General features: G+C 43.9%; 2 protein-coding genes across 2 annotated transcripts in view; both read right to left on the bottom strand.

The window, feature by feature from the left end:
- Positions 1 to 214: 214 nt before the first annotated feature.
- LOC115080026 (E3 ubiquitin-protein ligase RNF14-like) lies at positions 215 to 10,977 on the bottom strand. The gene is made up of 8 exons (XM_029584036.1): positions 10,881 to 10,977; positions 10,248 to 10,416; positions 8,982 to 9,133; positions 7,048 to 7,548; positions 5,855 to 6,083; positions 3,767 to 3,915; positions 2,752 to 2,876; positions 215 to 514 (listed from the first exon to the last, which is right to left on the bottom strand). The coding sequence occupies exons 1-7, from the start codon at positions 10,929 to 10,931 to the stop codon at positions 2,784 to 2,786; spliced, it is 1,344 nt and encodes a 447-aa protein (XP_029439896.1). The 5' UTR covers positions 10,932 to 10,977; the 3' UTR covers positions 215 to 514; positions 2,752 to 2,783.
- Positions 10,978 to 14,398: 3,421 nt separating this feature from the next.
- HSPA4 (heat shock protein family A (Hsp70) member 4) overlaps positions 14,399 to 18,578 on the bottom strand; it is a 39,799-nt gene continuing 35,619 nt past the window's right edge. The window contains exon 19 of the mRNA XM_029583334.1: positions 14,399 to 18,500. Coding sequence (XP_029439194.1) covers positions 18,294 to 18,500 — 207 coding nt within the window. The 3' untranslated portion in view covers positions 14,399 to 18,293. The remainder of the gene's footprint in view (positions 18,501 to 18,578) is intronic.

The following is an 18,578-nucleotide window of genomic DNA, read 5'->3' as shown; positions in this document are numbered from 1 at the left end:
AAGTTAGCAAATAGCACATTTAAGACTAATCAGAGAAAATTCTTTTTCACTCAAAGCACAATTAAGTTCTGGAATTTGTTGCCAGAGGATGTGGTTAGTGTAGCTGGGTTCAAAAAAGGTTTGGATAAGTTCTTGGAGGAGAAGTCCATTACCTGCTATTAATCAAGTTGACTTAGGGAATAGCCACTGCTATTACTGACATCAGTAGTGTGGGATCTACTTAGTGTTTTGGTACTTGCCAGGTACTTGTAGCCTGGATTGGCCACTGCTTGATGGACCCTCGGTCTGACCCAGTACGGCAATTTCTTATGTAGTTTGTCGTACGTTTTGCAAGATGGAAGTGGGCAGGAGGGTATGGATTTGAAAATGCAATCAAAGCAAGAATGTCTGGTTCTGACTCTGAAAGGAGCTTTCAACATGGAATGCAGACAAAGCTCTGTGTAGATCACCAGGTAGCAGGTAAAGCCATCACAGGTATTAAAGACCATCAAGATTGATACCAGCGTGATGCATTCTGAAAAAAAAAAAATGGTAAATTAATAACCAATGAAAAATAAGTTAAATCATTTCAAATCTGGTTTAACAATCAGTCTCCTGGAAACCTATTAATAGTCAAAGGGCCATTAATGATGTCAAGACCATGCTAGGTTTCTTTTCTTTACTATGTCTGTTAAACCGAAGATTTGGTGGGTGAAAAGACAGATAGGAATGCAGCTCTAGCTGTAATAAATGGCCAGCGTTTCTGGAACAGATATTCAGGCAAGGGAATTTACAACTGTGATCAAGTTTATGGCAAATAAAAATGATCTAATCATTGAAACTTCTGTGGTGTCTCTGACTGAAAGAGAGCCACCGCTGCTGGCCTGACACTAATCTACATAAGATACAGTCTACACTGAGGTCAGAAACAGGTTTTACACCATTAAGTATACTGTGTCCAGTTATCTTGGCATGGGATGCAGACTGGCCTGCAAAGTGAGACCACATTAATAAGTACTGTGGGGAAAAGTGCAGATTGTATTGTACAGATCCAAACAGAAACACGGGACATATAAGACCAAATTGTGTGCTCCGGGGTTGTAACTAAAGATGCTTTTGGCCACAGGCACCAGTGCAGAGAAAGTGCTCTAGCATGGCACTGCATGCAGATGTGCAGGGGCAGCGGTGCAGGTGAAGCATACGTACATGGCTTTTCCCGGGGGGGGGGGGGGGGGAACTTGCCTGCTGCTATCTCCCCCTCCTGTTTGATGCAGGGGCTCCACACACACACACAGAGATCTGTGCGGAGGGGGAGGAGAAGCGCCAGCGGCTTGAGGACCTGCAGAGAGCCGGGCCGAGTCCCGCCAACACTGGCACATATAATGGAGAGGTGACAAGAAAAAAAAAAAAAAAAAGAGGCCTAAACTCCAGGAGGTGGGCCAAGGAGGAAGAATGAAATCTCACGCAACAGAGAAGGAGGGGTGGAAAGGGTGCCAGGCGAGAGGCAGGGTCCCTAAATGGAGAGGAGAAAAGGGGGTGCGTGTGAGGGCAGGAACATGAGAAAAACAGAGAGAGTCTTCCAGCTCGTGGTGTCGTGGCTTGCGTACAGGGTAAAGGTGTGCTTTTTCACTTGCCCATGCCTCTGCTGTGCTCCGCTTTAAATAAACAATAAGGATCAGAAGGCCCCGCCAATACTATCTCCAGAAACAGGAAGTGATGTTAACTTCAGAATGATTACAATAAGTTGCTCAAAGCACACACAGTTTGCCTAGTTTGCATCCCCAGCACCAACCAAGGAAATACAAATGCCAGCATAATGTTTGTGAGTTTGTTGTAGGTCTACTGCATGTTTAAATGGTTCAAACTTTTGGGCATCTCAGAAATTGTTCATTGAAGATGACGACACTGTATGATTTGGTGTAATGCAATGGCACGAGAGATGGAATTCTTCACGTGGTCAGTGTTACTTGAGGACAAGCCTGTGGATCCATGGAATGGCTCAGTGTGCTGCGGCAGTCAAAAAAGCAAACAAAATGTTAGGAATTATTAGGAAGGGAATGGTGAATAGAACGGAAAATGTCATAATGGTGAGACCACACCTTGAATTCTGTGTACAATTCTGGTCGCCGCATCTCAAAAAAGATAAAAGAGTTGTACTAGAGAAAGTAGAGAAGGGTGACTAAAATGATAAAGGGGATGGAACAGCTCCCCTATGAGGAAAGGCTGAAGAGGTTAGGGCTGTTCAAGCTTGGAGAAGAGACGGCTGTGGGGGGATATGATAGAGGTGTTTAAGATCATGAGAGGTCTAGAACGGGTAGATGTGAATCGGTTATTTACACTTTCGGGTAATAGAAAGACTAGGGGGCACTCCATGATTAGTTCCTTTACAAGTTTGCCTGTAATTTTCTTTATGTTTATAATTGAAAAATTCAATAAAGAAAAAATGTAAAACTAATCGGAGAAAATTCTTTTTCACTCAACGCACAATTAAACTCTGGAATTTGTTGCCAGAGGATGTGGTTAGTGCAGTTAGTGTAGCTGTGTTTAAAAAGGGATTGGATAAGTTCCTGGAGGAGAAGTCCATTAACTGCTATTAATTAAGTTGACTTAGGGAATAGCCCCTGCTTGTTGCTGGCATCAGTATGGAATAGACTTAGTGTTTGGGTACTTGCCAGGTTCTTGTGGCCTGGATTGGCCACTGTTGGAAACAGGATGCTGGGCTTGATGGACCCTTGGTCTGACCCAGTATGGCAGGTTCTTATGAGTACATACCTGGCAAAGTTTATGTAACATTTCACAAGTGCTCATGCTGGTTTCTTTGAAGACAAAAGGTTGACAGACCAGGAGAAGTTACAGCCGCAGTTAGAACAGAACATATGGTCACAACCGCCGTTCTTCTGCAAACAACCACATAATCACTAGGAAGGACGGTGCAGGCCTTTAGACTTTTTTTTTTGGGGGGGGGGGGGGGGGGGGGGGGAAGGAATATGTGAGTACACATGCAGGAAACACCCTGACCAAAGAACTCAAGTTTTCTGCCCAGACGGATAATCCCAGCACCGAGATCCAAATGGACTGAGAAAAAAAGGTGCCTGGTACTCCCAGGGCTGAGTCTAGGGGATGCAGGGTCCAGGGCGATGGCAATCAGAGAGGGGCCCCTCTCTGGAATTTAGTAGGTGGGGAGGAGGGAGCAGCGTTCTTACCATGCACAGCAGCCCCTCTTTTCTTGTCGTCTTCCCCCACTGCAAGACTAGATTGGCATGGAGGGGGTGTGCATACTTAACCCCTCCTTTTTAGCTCTCTCTCTCCCTTCCCTCCTCCGGCTTGACCAGATCCCAGGCAGTGCCTTTCCTCCTCTCCACCCACAGCCTCCACCATACACCCCCCCCCCCCAGACACTTGTTTGACTACTCTGGACCTTTAGCCCGTGTGGGCCAATAACACCGTCCCCTCCTCAATTCCTCGCTGCTATGACTCCAGCAGGTGTCAAGGTGGGCCCGAGGACTCCAGGGAGGTTAGTGGAAGGAAGCAACGCGTGGCACGGGAGGCCTGAGGACTCGGGGGAGGCCGACGTGTGACACCAGCTAACGTCGTCTCCTCTTTATCTGGTCTCTGGGATCCAGGGCAACGTTCCCGGTTTGCATCCTCCCTTCCCCTCATGGCCCTGGGGACTACATTATAAAACTACCCTTGGAGAGGAAGTTAGAAATGCTTTACACACGAGAAAAACGAATCTCACACAGACAAGGAGAGAACGTCTTTGGGAAATTCTCTTCCACAGACCCACCTGAATGGGAGCAGCACATCGAGGGCACGGATTTGTTTCTTGTTTTATGTAGGTGGCACTTTGCTTCTCCTGCCAAGCTTTCTGCTTCCAGTTTCTAAGGTTTGACTTGGGGGAGATGTATTCCGGCTCCTTTGAGGCTTCCTCCTCCTCTAAAGCAAGGTAGGAAAACAGAAAGGCGTTCACTCTCACTGCTGTGCTATGATTAGGGCTCGGCCTAGAACTTGTCAAGCAATCGAAAGTAGAATGGGCATCGCTCCCTTCCCAGGAGGCAGTGCCCTCTTTCCAGCAGAAAACAGGACCATGTAGCCACTGTTTTCTTCATACGATCTCCCCTTCTCTTCCAACGGCATACGGAGGCTTTTCCTATGGGAAATGCTCCAGTGCTGTACCTCTTGGAAGCCTGCCAGATGTTTAAATGTTTGTCATATCCCCTTTCCCTTCTTTTGAGTTCCTTGCATATCTCTGTGTAGGGATTGGGTTGCAGAGCCATTCTGGCAATTCTTCTCTGTCCTATCCCATCCTTCCAATGGGGGGGGGGGGGGGCGCCTTGAAGACTAAACACAATATTCCAGGTGGGTCTCACCAGTGACCTGTACCCGGGTCCTATCGCCTCCTATGCAACAGAGTATACTGTTAGCTTTCCCTGCAGCTTTATTACACCGATCAGCAACGTTCAGGTCACCCTCCTGTTTCTCATTCTTGTCTCGGCAATTGTCAATTCTTAGCCTTTTGCATCCCAAATGCATCATTTTACACGTTTGCATTAAAGCACAATTTCCAGACCTTTAATAATTTTTACATCTTTTCAGGTCACCATCACGTCAGGTGTCCAGTTTTCCCAGCATGTCCAGCCTGTCATAGATTTTTTTCTGCCTTATGCAGAAAGTTATATTTTCACTCAAGTGCTTCCACAACGTCGCTAATAAAACCCCTGAAAAGAAGCAAACCCTGAAATCAAGCACTGGTGGGGAACACCACTGGCCACTTTGCCTTCTTAGAAGAACCTAAGAAATGTCATGCGGGCCCAGAGCAAGGTCCATCAAGCCCAGTTTGCCAACTCAGCCAGTGGCCAGGCCGGGTCACAGGTACTTGGCAGATCCCAAAGGGTAGATTTATTTCTGGTCACTCGCTGGCTCTCTCTAATGGGTTTTGCACCTCTTCTAAACCCCACTATGCTCGTCATCTTGATCACGTCCTCTGGCAACAGATTCCACAGCTTGATGGCGCTCTGAGTGAAAAAGTGCTGTCTACGATTTGGGGGGTCCTCCTGCTTCAGTATTATATAAAATGGTAAATAATCCTCCCTTACTTGCCCGTTCCACCCCACTCATCATTTGATAGGCTTCTATCATGTCTCTTCTCAGCCATCTCTTTTCCAGGCTGAAGAGCCCTAACCTCCTGCATGAGGAGTTTCCCTTTAAAAATCAGGTTGCAGGCCCACCAGGTCTAAAATTAGCCTCATTATGGCCAATATGAGAGGACAACACCGCTCTTCCCTGATCCACCACGGTCATCATCTCAAAGAACCCCATCAAGTTCCTTTGACAAGATCTTCCCCTCCTGAAACCATGTTGTCTAGGCTCGAGGGCACATTTGTACTAATTTCAGAAAACTGATGGGGATTTCTTTCTTTCTTTCTTTAAAAACTTTTCTATACTGTCATTAAGTTAGCTAACCATCACAACGGTTTACATAAGGGCACAACAATGAAACATATGGGTGGTATAGATTACAACTTGGTTATGTGCCATCATTGTACGGTAACAATTCATAATTATAAACTAAGTGTGTATGTTAAGCTTGTTTGTTGGGAACATTTAGGTGGTTTGGTTTTACCATTACAATACATTGTTAGGTTAAAATAACAGCTTCTGACTTTGGTGCGTCTTTATTCCTCATCTGTTTTTCTCGTTCTCTTTGTCTTTATAAAAAGCTTGTTAGCTTTTCTAACTTTTTAAACAAGTTGTTCCCTCGTAACTGGAATAGGACTAGATATGCTTTCCGCCAGCAGCCTGGAACCTGCCCTGTTTCCAAGCACAGACTCTCTTTTATTTATTTTTACTGCAGCTCTCAATGTATGGAACTTGCCTGCAGTCAGTTTGCATGGAGATACTCCGTGATAGGTCATTTTGCAAAGGGTACAAAACGGATAGCAGCAGTTGGAGCAGATCCCCAGAGTGCAGCCTGGCTCCTGCATGACCGGCGTCTGACAGCTGAGGCGAGGACAGTACACCACGTCTGCCATCAAGTCCAGGCTGGACTGCAGGAGGAGGCGGTCGTAGCGGGAAAACATCTGCTCGTCCACCAGCTCCTTCACCTGCAGGAAGAGAAAGTCAGAGCGGTCAGCAGTCCGCTGCAGCCAAATCCTCCTGCCCCAGAAAGAAGCAGCGGCACCGCGATCCTAACCGTGCAAGGTACTTAGTCCTAACAGATCAAGAAAGGAGGAGATCAAAGAGACTACTGACAAGTGGCTGCAGTTCAGCTTCCGTGGCAGGAACATTTCAGCATAGCTCAGTAATCTGGAGCAGGAGTCAGCAGCCATCTCTACATACCTGATCTCTGACATATCTATTAGCTATTCCAGATAAAGTGATTGCCTATCGATCCACCTTCATCAATCAGAGGAAACCCTGACATCTGTATATCCTGAGAATCAGCACCTCGAGGATTATCAGGATATCCACAATGAACATCCACAATAGATTCATGTACCTGTAGACTTTTAAAATAGCACCTGTTTGCAGCCCTCAAGAACTGGAATTGACCTTCCTTTAATTAGAAGTTCCTTTCTATTTAATTTTGCTGGAGTTCTTACCTTCTGCTATAAGGACCAATAAAACAGGAGGGTAGGTTGTCTAAGAAGGCCGTAGATTAGACACCAGGAAATGTCCAAGTTAACCTTTATTTGCGAGGAGACATATATTTGTACGTGTGCCTGACTCAGGCCGAGTTTCGTCCCACCAGGGGCTATATATATAGATGAACACTAATTGAGCCAGAAAATTAGCTTAACTTTAGTGCGCCAAAATTCACACACTCTTTTGGTACAATTATGGCGATAATGCGATAAAGTCTCCGCTCTTTAACAAGGACCAGTCTTCCTCAAGTACCCACTAAATCACGCAAGCACAGGCTCTTCCTGTGGGTATTTCAATATAAATTTTCAGAAGCTGAATTAGGCATTTTGTACACACTCAATTTTATGGACAACTTTATTTACAGACCATAGGCGTGTATAGGTCTTAGCCATGTTTCAGTATTAAGAAAGCCGAGTGAATTACCTGGGCAGGGGTGGCCACAGACTTGCACTCCGGTTCTGGACAATTGAGGTATTGAACGTGACCTTCCTTGATCTGAATTTCGAAGAAGTCTTTCAGGCAGGCACTGCAGTACACGTGCTGGCACACCCTGAAGTGCATGCATTCGCTGCCCAGCTTCTCGGAGAAGCAGATGTTGCACATGTGCCGTTTACTGACAAAGCACTTCTTCTGCTGCGTCTGGTCAAAATCCAGGATGTTCCTGATCAGGCTTGACAAAGACTCCACCTGAACAGCTCTTTCATCCACGGCTTCCCCCTCTGCGGAATCAGATTCCGCACACGAGTTGGAGCCCAGAGATTTACGGTGCTGCATTCCTGGGTCATAGATCCTCAGCTCATAGGGGGAAACAATGTGCAGGTGTCCCATCGTTTCTTCTTTAAGAAACTGCATCCAGGTGAACAGAACCACACAGCCTCTGTTTTCATTCCACAAATTGTCTAACTGCTTGCAGAGGGCGGTGAGCTGGAAGTGTTTGAAAAATAGAATAGAATGACTCAGACTCCGTGATTCTAAACACTCCTCAGGAGGGGACATGGCTATGCTTAATTTCTCTGTTTAGTAACACAAAAAACAGATATCTAATTTCTTCAAGAGTCACTTCAGCTTAGCTGACCTCCCCTAATCTCATTTTTTAAATTAACTTTGAGGACTATTGGACATTCTGAGATTGTAAGTGGATGAAGTCAATTGATAACCAGTGATGTTTTAAGTTAGGGCTTCCCAAATAGCCCACAGGTTTTTAGGACATCCACAGTGAACATGCACGAAAACCCAACATATGTACATTTATCTCATTGCAGATATTCTGAAAATCAAAGAAGTAGTGGGGTCTTCAGGACAGGATTGGGAGTCCTTGATTTAAGATCTACTATTAATTAACAGAGATCTGCTAATCGGGCCAATTCTGTAAAGTGCGCTCGGCTGTTTAACACACGTTTGGCCACATATTTTTTACGCGCGTCTATTATATTGTAAGGGGTTTGGCGCCTCAAAAATGCGCGGCCAAACCCCCTGAAAACTAATAGCGCTCATCACATGCAAATGCATGTTGATGAGGCTATTAGTTAGTCACCCGGGATTCAGAAAGTAAAATGTGCAGCCAATCCACATATTTCACGCTCATAAATTAACATCTTATGAGCAGCCCGAAAAAGTGTACAGAAAAGCAGAAAATACTGCTTTTCTGTACCCCCTCTGACTTAATATCATGGTGATATTAAGTCGTAGGAACCGAAAATATTTTTAAAAAAAATATTTTTTTAAATGTGCTGGCCAGTACGGGTAGGAGAACGGACGCTTAATTTTACCAGTGTTTTCAGTGTCTGTTTTCCTAACCTGCTGACAGAACCCCTCTCCTGGGCCAAGGAGACACTAGGGGCGCATAATCGTCCGTAGCGCCTGGACCCCTCATTTAAATATAGGATCACACGGCCAGGAGTGATGGCTGGGCGTGTGTCGGGAGAGCGGGCGCTCAACACTGAGTGCCCGTTCTCCCGCAGTCTTTTCTATATTGGGCTGGTTGTCAGGCTTCTTTGCAGAGGTGAGGCTACTGTTATTAGATACAATGATTTAGCCACAAAAATATTATGTTAGTCCAATCAAAATGTATCACCTACAACTTGTTTGCTTACCTTCAGTTTTATGTATTTAAAAAAAAAAAAGTACATGGCTTTCCTTATAGAAACCGCACTTATCAAAAACTTCAGTTAATCCACCAGATGGATACAATTTCAAATGAAAAATAGATCTAGAAATGCCTAAATGGAGCCCTCACACAGCAGCACATGTTTTAATTTGTAATCAGCTTTGGGGCTTGAATTAAGGTAAAGACAGAAAAGAAAGAGAGAAAGAAATTATGGTCTATGTATAGAAAGCATTTCTGGTTTTGCCCAAACCTGAACTGGAGATAGCCACATGCAGTGAAGTGTGAATTCTGGAGCAGAGGCTGATGGGTAATCTGCTGGAAATTCAAAATTCAGGAAAACTGGAGGCAGGAAGCAAACTGAGTGTTCAAAACTGTATTTCTGAAGATTTTCAGCAGAATCACCTAAGCCAAAAGAAATTAATTCAACCAATTTATAAGACATAGAAAGAAATACATAGGTATACACAGCATTGAGTAATATAGGGACCTAGTAATCCTTCATCAAAGAAGTCCAATGACAGGGCTTCTCCCATGACCTGGCCATAGCACTACGATGAAGATTCCTGTTTAAATCTCTTATCTGGTGGGGTGGACTATAGGTGCAGAGGAGTGAGGGGGCACTCGTGCTGCAGAAGCAACCCTTGCTGGCTCAAAAAAGTGTTACTGAAAGATTCAGTCTAAACAGGGAACACCTCCAATCCAATGCCCGATAAGGGCAACCTGGACCTTCTGAGGTAAGTCTGATACTTCACTTTCAATGATATCCAGCATAGTTCTCTGCTTCAATGGCAGGGGGAATGATGAAAAGATCTCTGCTTCAACGGCAGGGGGAATGTTGAAAAGATGATTTATATTCAGACAACAACCAACAAGGACTGAGTTGCACAGGCTGGATAAACATGCGTGGGACTAGCTTGCTATGACAGCGGTTACTACCCCTAAACAATTAGCTAGATACTTCACTTAGATGCAGCTCCAGCACTGCTAACTACATTGGTGGTGGGGGTGAAGGGAAATAGAACAAAAAAAAAGTCACTTACAAGGGACAAGAGTAACATAAGTATGGGGGATAAAAGAAAAAAAAGTGAAAGCTTGCTGGGCAGACTGGCTGGACCGTTTGGTCTTCTTCTGCCATCATTTATATGTTTCTATAAGTGCCCTGGGCTAAGAAACGAATGGAGAAAAAAAATGGGGGAAGAGATCAACTCCTTTTCTCTGCCCTCCCAAAAAAAAATAAACTAGATCTTTCTGTAACAACCTCCCAACTCAATTTCATGTTCAGGATAGCACTGTCAATCTGAGGTTACAGTCAACCTCTTCCATACATTATTTGTCATCAAAGTAGAAGCTGCTGTGCTGATACAGCCGTGACACGGTCCTCTACAACCCATGTGAGACGAGGAGCCCCCTTCCATCTGAATTTCACTACGTTGCATCACAAGGGCATTTATGCTAGCGGCACTAGTAAGTCTGGAAATCGAAAAGTCCTTGAAAGAGAACAAAGACACTGACTTACCACTCACAAATATTCTGAAGTCTGGGGGCAATTCCAAGCATACCCTGATCTCCCCACCCTGGGAGGATTCTGCTCGCTTGAAATCCTCTTCAGGGAAAATACTAGCCAGAGATAGCAATTCATCCTCCTGAGCATCTCTGTCCTCTGTCAACATGTATCTCTCCGTGGACTTGAAAAAGAAAACAGAGCAAAGCCCTCCAAACGTTTTAAGATCAAGTCATGGAAAAGAGTGGGCGGCGGACTCCTCCGGGGATCTCGCTACAGAACAGAATGGATTTAACTCCCTGGGTGTGGCTCTAAGTTTATTTATTTATTTGGATTCTTATATACCGACATTCTTGTATAATATATATAATATTATATATATAATAATAAGTTTAGAGGATGCTATGCCCCTGCAATCCTTGCTGGCAGAGCAAAGGGTGATTGATGCGCGTTCAGGGACTTTGCGGGAGGCTGCGCTCTCTGACCCCGCAGGACTGCTCTGCCTAGGAGAGGACCAAGGGGAGACGGAGCAGTTCACTGCACATCCCCAGGTACTGCTCCGATGGAAAGTCATTTCCTTATCCGTGCCCCCCCCCCCCCCCATATTATGCCGATAGCCGCAGCTCCCCCCCGCCCCGGCGCTCTTACCTCCAGCGTGCGGGGCAGGAAGCAGGAAGTGGCGCGCGCTGCACCTTGCATCAGAGCGCGCGGCCCGGCAGCTTCCGCGTTGCTGGAACCGCGCCCGCGCCCCCCCTCGAAGGGTGGAATCGGCTCCGGGGGGGGGGGGGGGGGCAGCCGCTCGGTCGCCGAGGAGGGGCCGCGGTAGCCACTCCCCCGCCCGCCCGTGATTTCTGGCTTTGGTCCTAGCCCCCTCCACCCGTCTTCTGTCGTTTCTAACCGCTGCAATGAAGGGGCCGCGTCCTTCCGCAGACTCCCCCCGAGCCTGAGCTGGGGCGCAGGGGAGCCCCGAGCTTCCTTCTCCCCCCCCGTTATTTCACTTTTACCTTTCCACCGTGAGCGGGCTTGCGCTGCTTTCATTCATTCATTCATCCGGTGGCGCTTTTACCATTTTGCTTCTGGGTTTAGCTTTTGTGCTCGTTCGATGCTCATCGTTTGGCATTTTCTCACCTTATGAACATTTTCATTGCCTGCGAGCTTGTGTTTACTTTCCCTCCATAAAGATTTGTTGCTTCTGGTGTAGCCGACTGCTCGTCCTCCTGCAGCAATGTTCCCCAATGGTAAAGCAGATCACTCTTTCACCGTAGTTGGTATTTTTGAAAGCCAGACCTTAGAGCTGTGTTCAACTTTGCTGCCTTGGCCATTATAATCAAACGATAGTGGCTGTCGATGGCTTGTGCTCAGGCAGATGCCACTTCGACCCTGGCACAGGTTGGCAGGATTATGGGTATGGGAGTAGGTTTCATCCCCACTTGTCTTATCACTCACATCCACATGCAGCAGGTTCAACTCTCCAAATACTACCTCTCTCTTCCTGTTCACCTTTTTGATGGCTTTAGGCAGAGCAGTCTAGTTCCTCCATCTAGGGCAGAGCACTATAGAACAGATCCGTGGGACTAGGCATGCTATTACCCCTTTCTAAAATGGGTCATAGTGCTACCTTCTTCCTCTCCACATGAAGCGTGTATAGCAGGTACATTACTTTTCACAAAGCAATTCCTCACCATATCTGGCATTTGTTGCATGGGACTTACTGAACCATGTGTTTATAATAGACCTGCGGCAGTGTAGATATGAATGCTTATTGCCTACAGGATAAGGGTTTATGCTCATCTCATTCCAGTTATTGCTTTGGCGCACCTGCTTTTCTCAGCTACACTGCTGTTAAAATTAAAGCAATCATTGCCCTGCCCCCCCCCCCCCCCCCCCCCCCCCCCCCAAAAAAAAATCATATGGTTATTGGTCATGCCCTCCCACATCGATCAGCTTCCAGCCATCCTTTACTTGTAAATATACATTCTGACTCATTTAAGATCTATACCTCCCCTCCCAGAAAGATGTAGTCCATTCTTACAATAGAAGCTAGGGCTGCTCTCGCCATGATCACAGCCACTTACTCAAACTGTTCCCACAACCAGGTTGAGTCACTGCTTGAAATAGGTTACGGAGCCTATTCAAGGAACAGGAGAAGAAAGGCCCATAGCTTTAGGACATGACAAAAGAACCTTTTCTTACAATTCTCAAACTCTCTCTGTACTCACCATTTGTTTCAGGCAGGTCATAGTGCAGCAGGTTACTTAACATATCACTTTTAAGGAATCAGGTTCTTTTAGAAAAGTGAAAGCTATCCTAAAGTCACACAATGTGATTTAAACTAGACATGGTCATAAGTTTACATTGCTCTCGCAGAACTGGTAAGATATTTTCTTAAAATGCTTCATGAATGATCAGTCAACATTTTTCAAATTAAATTTTGCATTATCAAAAAGCACAATAAAAAATAATAAAGAAAAGAACATGGCTCTGTTCAAGAGTTTGCATGCTTGAATGGTTAGGCTAATATACATAAGATGACACAGGTTAAGTAGATGAAGTGTAGGTATCCACATCCATGCCTTGGTTGATTGTAATTAGTGTTATAAACAGTTTGAGAGAAACTTGTGCATTTCAGCCAGGGCTGCACTGACTGTAGTGGTTACAGCAGCATAGGGAAAGCAAAAGAACTGTCAAAGGATCTGCAAGCAAAAGTACTTCAACTTTATAAATCAGGAAAAGGATATTAAAAAAAAAAGCCACAGCTTTGAAAATACAAAAATCAGTATTTTTCAAACTGATCAAGAAGTGGAAAATTATGGGTTCTATTAGTACCAAACATGGTTTCAGACAACTGCCTGGAAAATCTAGCAGGATGCTACGAAAAACCACATAAGCAACTTCTACTGAAATACAGGCTTCTCAAACAAAGTGGGGTGGGTGTTTCAGCATGCATAATAAGGAGATACTGCCCCCCTCTTTGTTCAAAGTATCATACAATGCCACCAAAAAAGAGCCAGTGGTACACCAATACCACAAAACAGCCTGCTTACAATACACCATACAGCACCTAGAGAAGTCTCAAAACTTCTAGAACAAAATAATTTGGAGTGATAAGACCAAAATTGAACTTTATAGTCCCAACCAAAAATAGCATTTATGTTTGTGACTATAGAGTCATCAACAATGCCTATGAAGAGAAGCACACCATCCCTACTATGAAGCATGGAGGAAGATCTCTGCCATTATGGGGGTGTGTCACAGGAAATTTAGTCAAAACTGATGGCAGGATGAATGCAGCATGTTTAAAGGAAAATACTAGAGGAGAATTTGCATTCATCAGCCAGGAAAGCTGCACAGAGTGCACCTGGCCTTCCCAGCATGACAATGTTTGAAACATAAGGCCCAGTCGAGCCTTCAGCAGCTGCAGCAGGTTCTGGAGTGGCCATCACCATCTCCTGGCCTCAACATCACTGAGCTAATTTGGGGAGAACTCCAACATGCAGTTCATGCTAGTCAACCGAAGAATTTACAGGACCTGGAGGCTTTTTGCCAAGAGGAATGGGCAGCTTTAGCACATGAGAAAATAAAGGGCCTCGTTCAAAGTTATCACAAAAGACTGCAAGCTATCATGAATGCAAAAAAAGGGGTGCAATGCAAGCTATTAAGAACTAAGGGTATATAAACTTTTGAACAATTTCCTTTATTGCTACGGTTTAATGATTAAAAATATGCACCAGAGAATAGCACGTTTCAAATTAAAAACTGACATGTTTTGTCTGATCACTCGTTTTCTTAAAATGCTACACATCTTCCAATTTCTGCCAAGATACGTAAACTTATGAGCACAGTTTGAGATTGCAATGCCCTTTCTTGATTCAAGGTAGAATTATACAGCTGTTGCACAGAACCTCACAGATGCCCTTTTGGACATCTAAGGAAACAACAGCTGCATAATTCTTAGGCTGGGCCATCAAAAGCATCACAACTACAATTCTTTTTTTTCCCTCCAAGATCAATCTGGCTAGCTAGAATTCCTGTACTGTATTTTAGCAATATATACACAGGTCAGCAAAGTGAAAAAACAGTATGTATGCATTTTTTTTTTTTAATTTGGTAATTTTCAATGATTCTTCTTGGATGAAAATCTAAAAGTTACGATAAGACATACACAATTCTCAGAATTTCTTTTAATTGTTCTCATTGAAATATTACAAGCATACCCAGATACTGAATCTATGTCTGTATGACAAAAGTAGTTATACCATATTGTTTCACACTTAAAAAATTTAGCTGCCCTACTACTAACAATGCTGTTGGGGGGAAAAAAAAAACAAAACAAAAAAAAACAGCAAATAGTATAGTTGTGGTTGAACAGTGGTTTTCAATGGAATACTGTAGAAGAAAAAAAGATCCAATCACCTTTGAGTGACAAATGAAAAAAACAAAAACAAAAAAAAATACCCCAAACATCTACCTCCAATGTCTACATCTGCACTAGAGTCAGGGAGTTTATAGCAGTATTACTGTAGGTAAGGCGGCAAAGGACAGCCATGTACTACTGGCTCTTACCATCGTTTCTATGAATTTTACATATGCAAACCTATGCTATTAACATACAAAGACTTGCCTGTATTTCTGGATGTTGACTTGAAGGGTTTTTTTGTTGTTTTTTTTAAGTACTTCTGAATCTCTAGCTAATAGCCAACCTTTCACTTTCCTCAAACCAAATTTTTGCTTACACAGCTAACAACTGCAGGATAGGAGTCTAATGCACAGATGTGGCCACTGTGATTGCACCAAATATGCAAACTGATAAGGCCATCAGTCTAGATAGGTTTCATGTTTTTTGAAGATTTTAATTTGATAAAAAAATGACTGTTAGAATTCCAACAGCGGTGCAATTAACAGTTTAACTACATTTGTTGTGTGCCTGTTCATGATTCTTAATAAGCTGTCCATTCTGACTGCCTAATGGCTAGTCCTAGCTGTTTAACTGTAGCACTGCAGGAACAAGCAACATCCCCATGCATTAGAAGGCATGGCTACTGGTTGGTTGCAAAAATCATTTTTGCAAGGGTTGCTTTAAAATAGAGATCCACCTCCATTGGAAGGATGAACAAGGAACTGTATATAGGTACATGCCAAATTACCTTCTATTAGGTTGGATAGTGCCTCTTCTGCGTCCCAGCCGGTCTGCAGCAACCATATCAAATTTGCTCAAACCCATAGCCCCTGTAGCAGTGAATTACAAAGTAGACCAAGGGATTTAAATGCCTTAACACCATGCACCACCCCCCATTGCATACTATACTTTTAGCAAATATTTAGCTCCATTCTCATCATGCAAGGTCACATTCATTTTGTTCACTTCCAAGGTAAGGGAAAAGAAAGTGAAAATATGACGAGAGAAATCTGGACAATTAAAACATCACCCCATAAAAAAAACCCATAATATCAGGTAAAGTTTAAACCTGTAATTTGGCTGTGGAGGGCACTTTATATAATGTACGCTACATAGCCAAAAAAATAAACCATTGTATATAGCTTGTCATCCAACTAAGATCCCAATGAACTTTATAATTTAATAAAGTACAATAAAACACTGTCAATCTCAGCACCTGGAACGCCTTGAAGCTTCCAAGGGGATAGGGAAGCAGGAATAGCATTAGCTCAGAGTTAATAAAAGTCCAGAGGGGAAGGTTTGTATAACAGAAGAACATTTTAACGTGCATCTCAGTCATTCTTCTGATTAATACACTATACAAACTCTAAGATATCTGGGCTCAAGTGAGACATTTAAGAGTTTTCACACACAAAAAACACACATGGAAGAAAACACTTTCTGCCTTACACTAAGGTTTGGTATCAATCAAAAGGTTGAGGGCAGAATTGACTTTCAGTGAGTGATGGGGGGAAGGTAAAGTTACCAAGTGGTGTTTAACAACCCGTGAAAGATTGCAGGGAGCCATGTTAATCCCATCTACTGTCAGGGTATGCCCATCTAAGAAGGCAGTGTCTCAGAACGCCAACTGCATCAAAAGGTTAAAATGATGCTATTAAGGAAAGGGGAGCCCTTCTGCCTTACTTCTCATCTCAGGATCTCAAAAATTGTAGAGTGAAGACATCAGAACTAACGCACCACACACTGGTTGCAAATTAGTCTGGAAAAAAACACACTAACTTTTGGTTTGGGGGAAAAAAAAAAGCGCTAATTTCTAGAAACTAAATGCATGGACAAGTGCAGTGACCACCATGCGTGCAAATGCCAAGAACTACACCGCAGCTTCTGTACTTTTTAATAAGGGGGAAAGATAATGCACCCCTAACTACTGCTGCTATTTTGTGCACGACTGGCAGGGGGGTTAGAAACCCTGCAATTAATCTACAAACTAAGTTGAATTTTCTCAGTATAATCAGAGGCTCAGGTTCAAGATCCATTTAGAGAGGTTTTCATTGCAGTTGTAACTCAGCTCACCAGCTGCAACATTAAGAAAATCACCCATTTAACCTGCTCTTTTCTAGAGTGGTGCTGTGCATCTCCATGTGTAAAATATTCATGGCAATGTTTTGATGCTTCCACTGAGATGTTCCACTGGAGATTAGGGCACTGCTACAGAACGTGGCACACCCAAGACCTACGCCAAGGACGGCCTGGACATTAAAAGTCTATTTGTGGCTGGGGGGGGTTTTCACCGAGAACACAAAATTAGATTTGTAAATGAAAGTGAGAGGACTGTTAGGAGAATTGACAAGGAGCCGGTGGCACCTTATAGTCTAACCAGTTTGAGGCACGAGCTTTTGAGGACAGAGTCCACTTTGTCAGATGCATTCGCTGGACTTTGTCCACAAAGGCTCCTGCCACAATAAACTGGCTAGTCTATAAGGTGCCACCCACCTTGTCATTTTTGCTACACCAGCCTAACACAGCTATCCCTCCGAAGATCTGAATCAATTAGGAGTGCGCACTACAATCATTGATTGTAAGCTATGGAGCTCAAGCTGGTACATACGTACGCATTATTCCAAAAACTGTCAGCCTGCTACTTAAAAACCCCTCAAAACGGAGGCCTTGTGTGCTGAAACTCTTAAAAATAAAAGAAGCAGCATGGCCACTATGGCAACAGAAGTTAACACAAAGCCAACTGCTCACACTAGGGCCCAGCAATGAAACACACATTCCAACAGAAGTACAACCTTCACCTCTCAAGGCTAACCATAAAAGCCATTACTGCGACAATCAATAGGTACGGTTTACAGAACAGACTTTCTACTCATCCAGAAAGTTACTTCCAGTAAACAAGAAGGCTAGGAATTTGATAAATGCAGAAATATACAAAGAAGGCAATAAAATAGTTGCTGCTCAGCAGGACAAACTAGACCTCAGGTTTTCAAGACCTGAACATGCACCATGTTTTCAGAAATACCACTGCACTTTTGAATATTCAGAATACATTAAAACCCCCCACACTGTCACAATAGCATCATTCCAAGCCAGAAACGTGCTACTGCTTTCTGCACAACTGACCAAGTGCATAAATGGAATGGGTGAGAGACGCAGCCAAACTCTGCCCGATAAAACATGCTTACTTCAACCATTGGGGCTACAGTGGGCTGCTCGTGCTCCTCCTGCCCTAGCAAAGCATCTCGCTAAAAACCTTCCACATACAAATTCAGACTAATTCCACTCAAAGTCTCTGTATTACTGCCATTCTATAGCAGCGGCCTTGCAGACAAAAACCAGGCTGCTTGCATACACTTATTACCCAATTCTCAAAAGACTGAAAACCATATGACAAACTGCCAAGAAATGAACAGTTATACGACTGGGATTTGATAAATAAAGTACGAATTACCACGGCTTCTAAACAGAACCAGTACAGAAATAAAATTAACACATGTCTGAAATTTGAAAATAAGGACTGCTTGACAGGAAGAAAAAAAAAAAAGTCCTAGGAAAAGCTACTAGGTATCTGCAGTATTCGTTTGCGCTGATCTGCATTCAGAACCCAGGTTGACAACTTAAAGCTTTATTATAGTTCTTATTTTAATATAAACAAGTGCTGCAATTCAATCAATGTCCATCTCGGGAAGCTTCTTCTCTGCATCGCCAGCCGTGTTGAGGTTCTGCTCGTTCTCTTGGGTTCCATGGGTACTGGCATCGCCATCGCCTCCGACTGGTCCATTCTGCTCAGCCTGCTGCTGCTGCTCCTCCTTGGGGGGTTCCAGTTTAGGCTTGGGTTTGGAGACTACTGGGCCACAAATACTGGTCAGCTCCTGAAATACAAGAACTAAACCTTAAGTGGATATATGCACTCACCACCCGTTCTGGCCGTGCAGCCATCGGATGCTTTA

The sequence above is a fragment of the Rhinatrema bivittatum genome, chromosome 18, assembly GCF_901001135.1.
Source record: "Rhinatrema bivittatum chromosome 18, aRhiBiv1.1, whole genome shotgun sequence".
NCBI classification, from domain to species: domain Eukaryota; kingdom Metazoa; phylum Chordata; class Amphibia; order Gymnophiona; family Rhinatrematidae; genus Rhinatrema; species Rhinatrema bivittatum.
This window is presented reverse-complemented; position numbering and strand designations above follow the sequence as displayed.

What these genes read in the sequence shown, in the direction of transcription:
- LOC115080026 (XM_029584036.1), bottom strand. Translation starts at nt 10,931, where the DNA reads ATGCAAGGTGCAGCGCGCGCCACTTCCTGCTTCCTGCCCCGCACGCTG. An exon ending in TCCTGCCCCGCACGCTGGAG is followed by an intron (nt 10,417 to 10,880) that starts GTAAGAGCGCCG and finishes TTCTTTTTCAAG; the next exon opens with TCCACGGAGAGATACATGTT. An exon ending in TCCATGCAAACTGACTGCAG is followed by an intron (nt 3,916 to 5,854) that starts GCAAGTTCCATA and finishes ACCTTGCTTTAG; the next exon opens with AGGAGGAGGAAGCCTCAAAG.